Below are 12684 nucleotides of genomic sequence, written 5' to 3' on the forward strand. Positions count from 1 at the left end.
GCATACTGCAGGAACTTCGAGAATGTGTGGAACAGAGTAAAGCAGAGTATTGTTTTTCACCAAGTACACCTCGAAAAATGACCGCCGCAAAAAAACCAGACAAGTGAGAGGTGAGAAGGGCAGTCACTCTTCCTGCCTACCCCCGCGACCGGGACAGGAGAAGGAGAAATGGACAGTGGTCAACGAAGTAGCCACCATCCAGACACACTAAATTGGGTTCGGTATATATATACAGGGTGTTTCAAAAATGACCGGTATATTTGAAACGGCAATAAAAACTAAACGAGCAGCGATAGAAATACACCGTTTGTTGCAAGATGCTTGGGACAACAGTACATTTTCAGGCAGACAAACTTTCGAAATTACAGTAGTTACAATTTTCAGCAACAGATGGCGCTGCGGTCTGGGAAACTCTATAGTACGATATTTTCCACATATCCACCATGCATAGCAATAATATGGCGTAGTCTCTGAATTAAATTACCCGAAACCTTTGACAACGTGTCTGGCGGAATGGCTTCACATGCAGATGAGATGTACTGTTTCAGCTGTTCAATTGTTTCTGGATTCTGGCGGTACACCTGGTCTTTCAAGTGTCCCCACAGAAAGAAGTCACAGGGGTTCATGTCTGGCGAATAGGGAGACCAATCCACGCCGCCTCCTGTATGTTTCGGATAGCCCAAAGCAATCACACGATCATCGAAATATTCATTCAGGAAATTAAAGATGTCGGCCGTGCGATGTGGCCGGGCACCATCTTGCATAAACCACGAGGTGTTCGCAGTGTCGTCTAAGGCAGTTTGTACCGCCACAAATTCACGAAGAGTGTCCAGATAGCGTGATGCAGTAATCGTTTCGGATCTGAAAAATGGGCCAATGATTCCTTTGGAAGAAATGGCGGCCCAGACCAGTACTTTTCGAGGATGCAGGGACGATGGGACTGCAACATGGGGCTTTTCGGTTCCCCATAAGCACCAGTTCTGTTTATTGACGAGCCCGTCCAGGTAAAAATAAGCTTCGTCAGTAAACCAAATGCTGCCCACATGCATATCGCCGTCATCAATACTGTGCACTATATCGTTAGCGAATGTCTCTCGTGCAGCAACGGTAGCGGCGCTGAGGGGTTACCGCGTTTGAATTTTGTACGGATAGAGGTGTAAACTCTGGCGCACGAGACGATACGTGGACGTCGGCGTCATTTGGACCGCAGCTGCAACACGGCGAACGGAAACCCGAGGCCGCTGTCGGATCACCTGCTGCACTAGCTGCGCGTTGCCCTCTGTGGTTGCCGTACGCGGTCGCCCTACCTTTCCGGCACGTTCATCCGTCACGTTCCCAGTCCGTTGAAATTTTTCAAACAGATCCTTTATTGTATCGCTTTTCGGTCCTTTGGTTACATTAAACCTCCGTTGAAAACTTCGTCTTATTGCAACAACACTGTGTTCTAGGCGGTGGAATTCCAACACCAGAAAAATCCTCTGTTCTAAGGAATAAACCATGTTGTCTACAGCAGACTTGCACATTGTGAACAGCACACGCTTACAGCAGAAAGACGACGTACAGAATGGCGCACCCACAGACTGCCTTGTCTTCTATATCTTCCACATCACTTGCAGCGCCATCTGTTGTTGAAAATTGTAACTACTGTAATTTCGAAAGTTTGTCCGCCTGAAAATGTACTGTTGTCCCAAGCATATTGCAACAAACAGTGTATTTCTATCGCTGCTCGTTTAATTTTTATTGCTGTTTCAAGTATACCGGTCATTTTTGAAACACCCTGTATTATATATATATATATATATATATATATATATATATATATATATATATATGAAAATGTTGAGGTGGTACTAGATCAATGTCTGGAGGCACTCCTTGCCTGGATAAATGAATTCCTTATGACTCAGAGCTCTAAATTCGTAGTGTGGCGGGCTACACAAATGGCAACTGCAGATGAAATTACCACTTATCGTTCGCTGCTGGTGAGGGCTGTGCCTCTCTAGGCAGTGAGCACGTCACATTAACAGAATAAAAATGACCCAGGCACATGTGGCTTACAAAAGGTAGAGAGACAGATACCGACAATGACTCGCGACGATCCTATCACTTCTGTTGTCTAATTGTCAGAATTTGCGTGCAGGTATCTGAAGTGATGCCTATCGAGGCTTCTTTGGGAAATATTTTAAGACAACAACTTGATTACTTGAGCATCCTCATGTAGAAATGAAGAAGAGAAATTGGTTCACATCGAGTATAGATTTAACTATCAGGAAGTCCTTTCTGAAAGTATTTGCATGGAGTGTAGCCATGTATGGAAGTTGTAACACTTCCGCCCTGCCGGACGTGCGTTAGCTCAATAAAGCCTGTACTGTAATAAGTTCACGGGCTTCACCTTGTAAACAAGGATTTAGTACATAAGTTGACCGCGTGTACCTAATGGAAGCAATTCGGACTTATATTCAGTCAGTAACTACAGTGATGCGTCAAGTAAATGTAAAGTACAATTACGCGTTCGCATGGACAAGAAGTACACACAGCAGATACTACCAATAATTAATAGTACGGTCGCCAGCCTAATTAGGCATTGAGTGAGTTTTTCCCTGTACAAGTAATAGCATATTCAAGCATAGTGAAACGTAGTAATGTTGCGTTTTATAGCAAAATTTAGAACCAGAAAGAATCTACTGAACTAAGGTTTTCTTCTTTTGTACTAATTTGAATGAGCTAAACTTACACAACACCACACTGCAATGATTACTACGAGCTGCACTTTGTATATTGATCAGAATGAAATCGGGCATAGATTACCCTAGAATCAGCAATTTTGAAAACACACATACAATGTCACTATTAAAATTGGAAAAAACACTAATATACTTAGGTTTAATATAGAAATTAATTTTACTGTTCAATTCTGATCAGTACACTTCAAAATGTGCAAGAATAAGCAAGAGAATGGGGGGGGGGGGCCCTGAAACTGTTACGGTCGTTATGCTGAAACTAGTAAGTCCTGAAGGTACATTAACACTCAAAATTATCAACCTATGGATTACTACTTTATTCCTTTTATTACTGAATCAATTAGTTATTATTCTTTCAGTCTCAAATTAATTAACTAACATTGCTAGCTCAATTCAAATTTTATCTTTCAATTTAATCGCACTGTTGTTCTTTACTAACATTTACATTTGCACTCCTAACTTTCAAACTGCTTTATAGCATAGATCGATCTGCAGATAATTTAATACTAACTGTAAACTTTCAGTTCGGGATACTCGGGTTGCACAATATATGGTAAGGACCCTGTCTAGGTCAATGATAAGGATAAGTGATGGCTAAGGCAATTCTGGTAGAAGTCACGTTATTATTGAACAGTTAGAACAGTTTCAACACTGGTCCACACAGATACACTTCTAAAGATGAAATAAATGTTTGACCTGTGCACGTAGTTGCGGCGGATGGCGGGCAGCGAGATAGCGGGCAGCACAGCACACATACAAGCACGGCTAAGGCTCTCACAGTATCGGCACTTTCATTCTTCTTAGCGTCGTAATATTTCCAATTTTGTGCCTGAGGAAATAGCCATGCCAAGTAGTCGTCGGAATCGGCCCATCCGAGGCTCAATGGAATCCACTTTTCCTAGATAGCCTCCTCGGTACAGTACATGTTCCTCTGACCGATACTCAACTCCGACTGTTTCACTGAGCTCGTTGTGCCGAACCGCGCCAGTGTGCGTTTTCCCGCGCTCGCCTGCATCCACCTTTTCCCGCGCCCCTACAGGTAGGGTATTCACCACAGGTTTTCTACTACACATATTCTAATGCATTACCTACGTATGGACCAAGTGTTTAAATTACAATTTACACATTTTACAATAGTTTTAACATTAAATACATTTTCCTTTGGTTATCAAATCGCTTGAAATCTAACATAAATAATAACATTCATTTAAAAAGTTGTGTACAGTTTCTTTAACATGACACGAAAAGGAAAAAAATTCAAATTAATATTTACATTATTTTACATAAATTCAGAAAGAAACATTTATCTAAATGCACAAAGAAAAAAATTATTATAGGTACATTATTGTTACAAAGTGAAACATAGACGATAAATAGTTTAGACAAGAAGAGAATAGAAGCTTTCAAAATGTGGTGCTACAGAAAGAATGGGTAGATCACGTAACTAATGAAGAGGTACTGAATAGAATTGGGGAGAAGAGCTATTTGTGGCGCAACTTGACTACAAGAAGGGATTTGTTGGTAGGACACGTTCTGAGGCATCAAGGGATCACCAGTTTAGTACTGCAGGGAAGCGTGGAGGGTAAAAGTCGTAGAGGGAGACCAAGAGATGAATACAGTATTCAGAAGGATGTAGGTTGCAGTAGTTACTATATATATACAGTCATCAGTCTTCTGACTGGTTTGATGTGGCCCGCCTCGAATTCCTCTGTTGTGCCAACCTTTTCATCTCAAAGTAGCACTTGGAACCTACGTCTTCAACTGTTTGCTGGATGTATTCCAATCTCTGTCCTCCTCTACAGTTTTTGCACTCTGCAGCTCCCTCTGGTACCATGGAAGTCTGGAAGTCATTCCCTGATGTCTCAACAGGTGTCCTATCATCCTTCTCTTTGTCAGTGTTTTCCACATACTCCTTTCCCCTCCGATTCTGTGCGGAACCTCCTTATTCCTTACCTAATCAGCCCACCTAATTTTCAACTTTTGCCTTTAGTACCACATCTCGAATGCTTCGATTGTCTTGTGTTCCGGTTTTACCACAGTCCATGTTTCACTATCATACAGTACAACGCAGTGCTCCAAACGTACATTCTCAGGAATGTCTTCCTCAAATTAAGGCCTTTGTTTGATACTAGTAGACTTCTCTTGGCCAGGAATGCCCTTTTCGCCAGTGCTGGTCTGCATCTGATGTCCTCCTTGCTCCGTCCGTCATTGGTTATTTTGCTGCCCAGGTAGTAGAATTCCTTAACTTCATCTACTTTGTGACCATCAGTCCTGATGTTCAGTTGCTCGCTGTTCTCATTTTTGCTACTTCTCATTACTTTCGTTTTTCTTCGGTTTACCTTCAGTCCATATTCTGTACTCGTCAGACTGTTCACTCCATTCAATAGATCACGTAATTCTTCTTCACATTCACTCAGGATAGCAATGTCATCAGCGAATCGTGTCACTGATATCCTTTCTTCTTGAATTTTAATTCCACTCCTGAACCTTTCTTTTATTTCCATCACAGCTCCTTCGATGTACAGATTGCACAGTAGGGGCGAAAGACTACATCTTGCGGCGTGCAGGGTTTGAAATTCCGTGTGCTGTGCAGGCTGCAAATTAGAAAGTCACCTACCTCAGAACGGTGTCCGCTCGATGTCCATTCACTCGGCAACGTAGATACTTACAAGATGATGTAAAAGCAGCGTTGATAAAAAAACGCCATCTAATATCTACAATTACTGAGGCCGCGCAACTCTACAAATGAAATAAAGTTCTGTAGAAAAACTGACAATAAAAAATTTATCGGGCCGTAAGATAACTGATTGGCTTCTGGAAAATAATGTGCGAAATTTCCACACAAAAATGTTTATTTGTTCTTATAACCAAAGAAACGGTACTGTTCAGTCCACATTTAAACTACTGGTTATTTTCGTCAAGTTCACAATTGATACACTCATTTTGCACGCACAGCAGCCAGAAATCTGTCCAAAACCGACCCGAGTTAAACAACGTTTCCACAGTCATTAATTCCACCACTAACACGACTTATTACATTCGATCCTTCTGGTGGATTTCAAAAAAGAAATTGCTCGCCAAAAATGCTCAGTGGTTGAATACTGAAACATGCCACGCGGATACTACGAAGGCCAAATTTTCACACACGAATATCATGCCAACAATACGTTCTAAAACTTCCAAACTTCACAATACTGTCCGTAACTACATCAGTGTTAGTCACGACATGTATCAAATACGAGGAACTCAGTATTCCTTCATCTTACACATAGTTTTGAGTCGCACTAGCAGCATGACCGTCCGCGTTCAAAGCTAGCCAGCGACTTCCTCCTTCCAGCCTCACTCCCAGTATAGCTATCACGTAACGAGCGGGAACCGTCGCAATTCTGATTAACTAACCACTCTCGCTGCCAATCATAATGCTCGCGCCAAAACTGGTCTGCACCAATCCTTTTACACACACGCATCTACGTCGCTCTGATATACAAATATTAAAGTAATGTTTAACAAACGAAAAGGCAATAAATCTGGAAATATCCTTTAGATACAGAGAATACTCCACCTGACTTTCTGGATACTCTGTTACAATAGCAATCACATCTAGACATACGTCATCAGCAAAGTGGGTAAAATTCCTATGAACATTTTCCCACTACAGGTTTGCGTAACTCTTGCAGGTTACTTAAGACGGTATATAATGCAACATTAAAATTTGACGAATGTCCCAAATACACACTCTCATTCTCTCACATATACTCTCATAACAATCTTGGACACCAATAATAATTTTGTCTGATTTTTATATTACGAAAATGAAAAATAATTAAAGTTTTAACATGAAAATCTTAATTAATTAATTCTGCACCCTGCGAGTTCTGTATATGTTTTTAGAAAATACCAAGGATAAACTATTATATTTCATAACTGAATTTAGTTTCCTGAGTGTCGGTTTTTTACTTTTTTAGCAATTTTTTTATCTCTGAAACTATGATAGTTATAAAGCTGAAATTTGGATACAACTTCTCCTGAATGTCAAAACGTACTGTACCAATTTTGAAAATGATTCAATAATATGTAATATCATTTATTTAGGTTGATATAGGTGGTGAATATACACGTCCAGTAAGAGACATTGGATAGCTTTCCCATGACAGGTAGTGACAGATGCGTGTGTGCCTCCCGGTTAAGCCGGCAGATGTCAGCCCTCGAAGTTACATGCAGCTAGTTATCCTAAAACAAACGTTCGCTAGGAACAATCTTCTTAATCAGAGCACTTCGTTCTTAGTCGTCCACTCTTATTATTCCCTCTTAGCTCTTTTACTTATTTTATATTACCCGTCTCTCACTATTTGTTGGAAGTATATGCATGTGGCGTTTCCATCGAGCGTCAAATGCAGTACCTTACCTTTTCCCTATCCTGGGTTACGGTAGTCCTTTTGACTGAGACTCGGTCCGGCACAAAGTTTAATCTGCCAGGAAGATTCGTATCAGCGCACACTCGGCTGCAAGGTGAAAATTTCATTCTGGAAACATCCCCCAGGCTGTGGCTAAGCCATGTCTCCGCAATATCCTTTCTTCCAGGAGCGCTAGTACTGCAAGATGTGCAGGAGAGCTTCTGTGAAGTTTGGAAGGTAGGAGACGTGATACTGGCGGAATTAACGCTGCGAGGACGGGTTGTGAGACGTGCTTGGGTAGCTCAGATGGTAGAGCACTTGCCCACAAAAGTTTCGGACTGGCAAACAGTTTTAATCTGCCAGAAAATTTCGTATCAGCGCACACTCCGCTGCAGAGTGAATGTTTCATTCTATATTAATTATTGTTTATTAAGTCTAAACAATTTTTTAAATTTTTCATTTTACAGATTTTACGAAGATCATTTAAAGATTTTTTACTCAAATTATTGTTGTTATTATTTTTGCCTAAAGCGATTAATGCTCTCTTTCTAAGTTTAGAATATTTTTAATTTTACAAATTTTGATAAGATCTTTTACAGATTTTTTATTCAATTCATTATCGTTATTATTGTTATTAATATTGTCGTTAGGATTTGCAATAAGACCGATTGATTTTTTTAAATTAAATTTGGGGTCATTCTTCAAATTATCTGTTTTAGAAATTGATCAAAGTTCTTTTATAGTTTTGTATCATAGTTCTCTCTTCTTCCTTTCTTTCTTTATTTGTTTCTTGTTGAAATAATCAATAAATTCCTAGATCTTGTCTAGTTACATTTGAATAACCATTTTCTTTACAGTAATTTCCTAAATCCTTATTATTCAATTCATATTTTCCTTGACTATAATTTTCTAAGTTTTAAAATAGCTCAGCTTTGGTGCTCATTTTCTTTTGGTTCTATTTATATAGAAAGAAATTTGAAATTTCAAAATTTAAACGTTTATGGTTAAAATGTACCTGAGATTTTTAATTTAGATTTCAATCGATGGTATAAATAGGCAAGGTTTGAGAGGTATTATTTATAAAGAGAAATGTTTATTAGTTTTTTTTAGTAAATCGGAATTTGTGTTTTTTAGTACAGGCTAACGAGATTTGGGGGCTCTTATTTATAAAAAATAAAATGTTAGATTTGTAAATTTTTAAATGAGGACATGAGAATTCGGTTTTTTCGGTATAAGCAGATATTTGTTGATTATTCATGTTGTTGTTGTTGCGGTCTTCAGTCCTGAAACTGGTTTCATTCAGCTCTCCATGCTACTCTATCCTGTGCAAGCTTCTTCATCTCCCAGTACCTACTGCAACCTACATCCTTCTGAATCTGCTTAGTATATTCATCTCTTGGTCTTCCCCTACGATTTTTCCCCTCCACGTTGCCCTCCAATACTAAATTGGTGATCCCTTGATGCCTCAGAACATGTCCTACCAACCGATCCCTTCTTCTGGTCAAGTTGTGCCACAAACTTCTCTTCTCCCCAATCCTATTCAATACTTCCTCATTAGTTATGTGATCTACCGATCTAATCTTCAGCATTTTTCTGTAGCACCACATTTCGAAAGCTTCTATTCTCTTCTTGTCCAAACTATTTATCGTCCATGTTTCACTTCCATACATGGCTACACTCCATACAAATACTTTCAGAAATGACTTCCTGACACTTAAATCTATACTCGATGTTAACAAATTTCTCTTCTTCAGAAACGCTTTCCTTGCCATTGCCAGTCTACATTTTATATCCTCTCTACTTCGACCATCATCAGTCATTTTGCTCCCCAAATAGCAAAACTCCTTTACTACTTTAAGTGTCTCATTTCCTAATCTAATTCCCTCACTATCACCCGATTTAATTCGACTACATTCCATTACCCTCGCTTTGCTTTTGTTGATGTTCATCTTATATCCTCCCTTCAAGACACCATCCATTCAGTTCAACAGCTCTTCCAAGTCCTTTGCTGTCTCTGACAGAATTACAATGTCATCGGCGAACCTCAAAGTTTTTATTTCTTCTCCATGGATTTTAATACCTACTCCGAATTTTTCTTTTGTTTCCTTCACTGCTTGCTCAATATACAGATTGAATAACATCGGGGAGAGGCTACAACCCTGTCTCACTCCCTTCCCAACCGCTGCTTCCCTTTCATGTCCCTCGACTCTTATAACTGCTATCTGGTTTCTGTACAAATTGTAAATAGACTTTCGCTCCCTGTATTTTACCCTTGCCACCTTTAGAATTTGAAAGAGAGTATTCCAGTCAACATTGTCAAAAGCTTTCTCTAAGTCTACAAATGCTAGAAACGTAGGTTTGCCTTACCTTAATCTTTCTTCTAAGATAAGTCGTAAGGTCAGTATTGCCTCACGTGTTCCAGTATTTCTACGGAATCCAAACTGATCTTCCCCGAGGTCGGCTTCTACTAGTTTTTCCATTCGTCTGTAAAGAATTTGTGTTAGTATTTTGCAGCTGTGGCTTATTAAACTGATTGTTCGGTAATTTTGACATCTGTCAACACCTGCTTTCTTTGGGAATGGAATTATTAAATTCTTCTTGAATTCTGAGGGTATTTCGCCTGTTTCATACATCTTGCTCACCAGATGGTAGAGTTTTGTCAGGACTGGCTCTCCCAAGGCCGTCAGTAGTTCCAATGGAATGTTGTCTAGTCCGGGGGTCTTGTTTCGACTCAGGTCTTTCAGTGCTCTGTCAAACTCTTCACGCAGTATCGTATCTCCCATTTCATCTTCATCTACATCCTCTTCCATTTCCATAATATTGTTCTCAAGTACATCGCCCTTGTATAGAACCTCTATATACTCTTTCCACCTTTCTGCTTTCCCTTCTTTGCTTAGAACTGGGTTTCCATCTGAACTCTTGATATTCATACAAGTGGTTCTCTTCTCTCCAAAGGTCTCTTTAATTTTCCTGTAGGCAGTATCTATCTTACCCCTAGTGAGATAAGCCTCTACATCCTTACATTTGTCCTCTAGCCATCCCTGCTTAGCCATTTTGCACTTCCTGTCGATATCATTTTTGAGACGTTTGTATTCCTTTTTGCCTGCTTCATTTACTGCATTTTTATATTTTCTCCTTTCATCAATTAAATTCAATATTTCTTCTGTTACCCAAGGATTTCTACTAGCCCTCGTCTTTTTACCTACTTGCTCCTCTGCTGTCTTCGCCACTTCATCCCTCAAAGCTACCCATTCTTCTTCTACTGTATTTCTTTCCCCCATCCCTGTCAATTGTTCCCTTATGCTCTCCCTGAAACTCTGTACAACCTCTGGTTCTTTCAGTTTATCCAGGTTCCATCTCCAGAATTGGCATAAATAAAATAAATAATTGGCATAAATATACTACTCATACACGTTGCTTAGGCTTTCATGTTTTAATGTGGACGTACTGGGCCAGAAACGAAATAAATACCCTAGTTCCGACCAAGGTTTTTGGAACACTTGACTTGGTTGTGAAACAGCTGTCAGAACTGATGATCCCCTCTCCAATATCCCCAATTATTATCTGTTTTGACCTACGCGCACCTCAAGGACATTTGGCAGAAAATTACCAAGCTTTTGCATTCCATCAGATCTCAAAAGGATTCTGCCCTACCTCAGGATAGGGAAAAGATAAGGTACTACATTTGACGCTCGATGGAAATGCCACATACATATACTTCCAACAAATAATGAGATATGTACTCCAAATGTTTAAATTGTGAGTTTAGCTATTTTAAATTAAGCGGATTGTGATGTGTGATAATGCCGCTCATGAAAAAGGTTTAACTTCAAATCACGACTGTCGAGTTTTCTAGAAAGAGATTCTAAGTGCTTATTGCCTCTCAAGCTACAGCCTCTAACGCTCCGAGTTTCTATGAACATTTCCGAAACGGTAACCGTGACGGTAACTCACAGGTTTTACTTCTGTTAAAAATATTGCTAGAGGTCTATAAGTTAGTGATAAGATCGCAAAATGATTAGCAAACAATACGGTCAAAATTATTTTGAATACATCTAACACGGTTGAATATACACTGCTGTGCTCATGATTGGTAACGGTTACCTGCCTGTTTAGCGGAAAATACAGCTAACAAAAATATTTGTTTTCTGCTGCTTCATATTGAAATCATTCATACTATTTCTCTTTTATTTCCAGTTTGGTAGCAGTTACCTGAGGGTCTACACGTCCAAGAAGAAATCCGTTTTAATTTACAATGGCGGAAGAAGAGTAAGTATTTTGCCCACAATGGAATTTCTCAAATATTATTATTGTCATTATTATTAACATTATCATTGTGATCAATACTTATTTACTGCATAAAGAAGTTTAGCACCACCTGCATTTCTGAAGACGTGTTGCGTGTAGATTCAAGGGCAACAGAGAGTGATTAAAAAAAGCCTTATGAAACTAAGGAATTGACATCACTGTGAAATAAAAACAAACCAATAACAAAATAAAGACAGTCTGTTAGAATGTGGAAATCTTTGCATTTCTGTGAAATCAATATCTGCTTCTGGGTGACTCTCAAAATATGTTGCTCCCCCCATCTATTGTAACATACTTCGATCCTCCTTCGTATGCTTTCCATAAGACGGCTGATTCGTTTCTCCTCAACCCTAGTCGGTGGACAGTGAATGAGAGATGTTCCTGCGAGTATGCACTGTAAGTTTCAACTGGTCGTAGTCGTGCTCAGTGGTGTCCATGTCAGCAGATACCACAGGTTATTGCAGTGCCTCCTGAAGAAAGGTTTTCACGAAGTGGGCGCAGTGTACTAGTGCATGATCGTCTTGAAAAACGAACGCATCGCTGAAATGTTGACTGCAAGGCTGGACAACAGGACTGAAGATCCTGTCCTTGTGTTTCACAGCTCTCAGGCTACCCTAGACAGCATTCAACACCTGTAGCTGACAGTAATCCAGAACAAGACTTCCCAATCTCCCTGGTGATCATGTGGCAATACAGGCCTGAAAAGTACATTGCACCTGCCCATCTAGAATATTTTCTACAACAATGTTCAGGCATCAGACATAACTGACAATCACTAGAGTGAAGGACCCAACACCACTAATCGAGCTTCCATTCCTGTTAATTCCATAACCACTCACTTCAAGCACACAATGAGGAGAAGGTTGCAGTATTGTTCATAGTGAATGAATGAGGCAACACTGATAGTGCCTCCTATCAGCGTTGCCTAGAGGCCTCCCATCTGCCTAGAGGACAGATTGATAGTGTGGATATGACTGCATACTTTCTTGTACTGTTATTCGTAAATCACACCTAGAGGAGAGACTGATAGTGTGGAGATTGCTGCATACTTTCATGTTCTGTTTTTTATAGTGCACGCCTAGAGACCACACTGATAGTGTCGAGATGGGTACATAAATTCTTGTACTATTTTTTGTAATCCACGAATGGAGGCCAGACTAATAGTGTGGAGATGAGTGTTTACTTTCTTCTACTGTTGTTCGTAATGCACACCTAGAGGATAGACTGATAGAGTGGAGTTG

The 12684-nt window shown here is 39.8% G+C and overlaps 1 protein-coding gene across 1 annotated transcript in view; it reads left to right on the plus strand.

The window, feature by feature from the left end:
- Positions 1 to 12684, plus strand: part of LOC126188346 (uncharacterized) — a 204989-nt gene that overhangs the window by 59313 nt on the left and 132992 nt on the right. The window contains exon 2 of the mRNA XM_049929945.1: positions 11333 to 11404. Coding sequence (XP_049785902.1) covers positions 11391 to 11404 — 14 coding nt within the window. The 5' untranslated portion in view covers positions 11333 to 11390. The remainder of the gene's footprint in view (positions 1 to 11332; positions 11405 to 12684) is intronic.

Source organism: Schistocerca cancellata, chromosome 5 (assembly GCF_023864275.1).
Source record: "Schistocerca cancellata isolate TAMUIC-IGC-003103 chromosome 5, iqSchCanc2.1, whole genome shotgun sequence".
Lineage (NCBI taxonomy): Eukaryota > Metazoa > Arthropoda > Insecta > Orthoptera > Acrididae > Schistocerca > Schistocerca cancellata.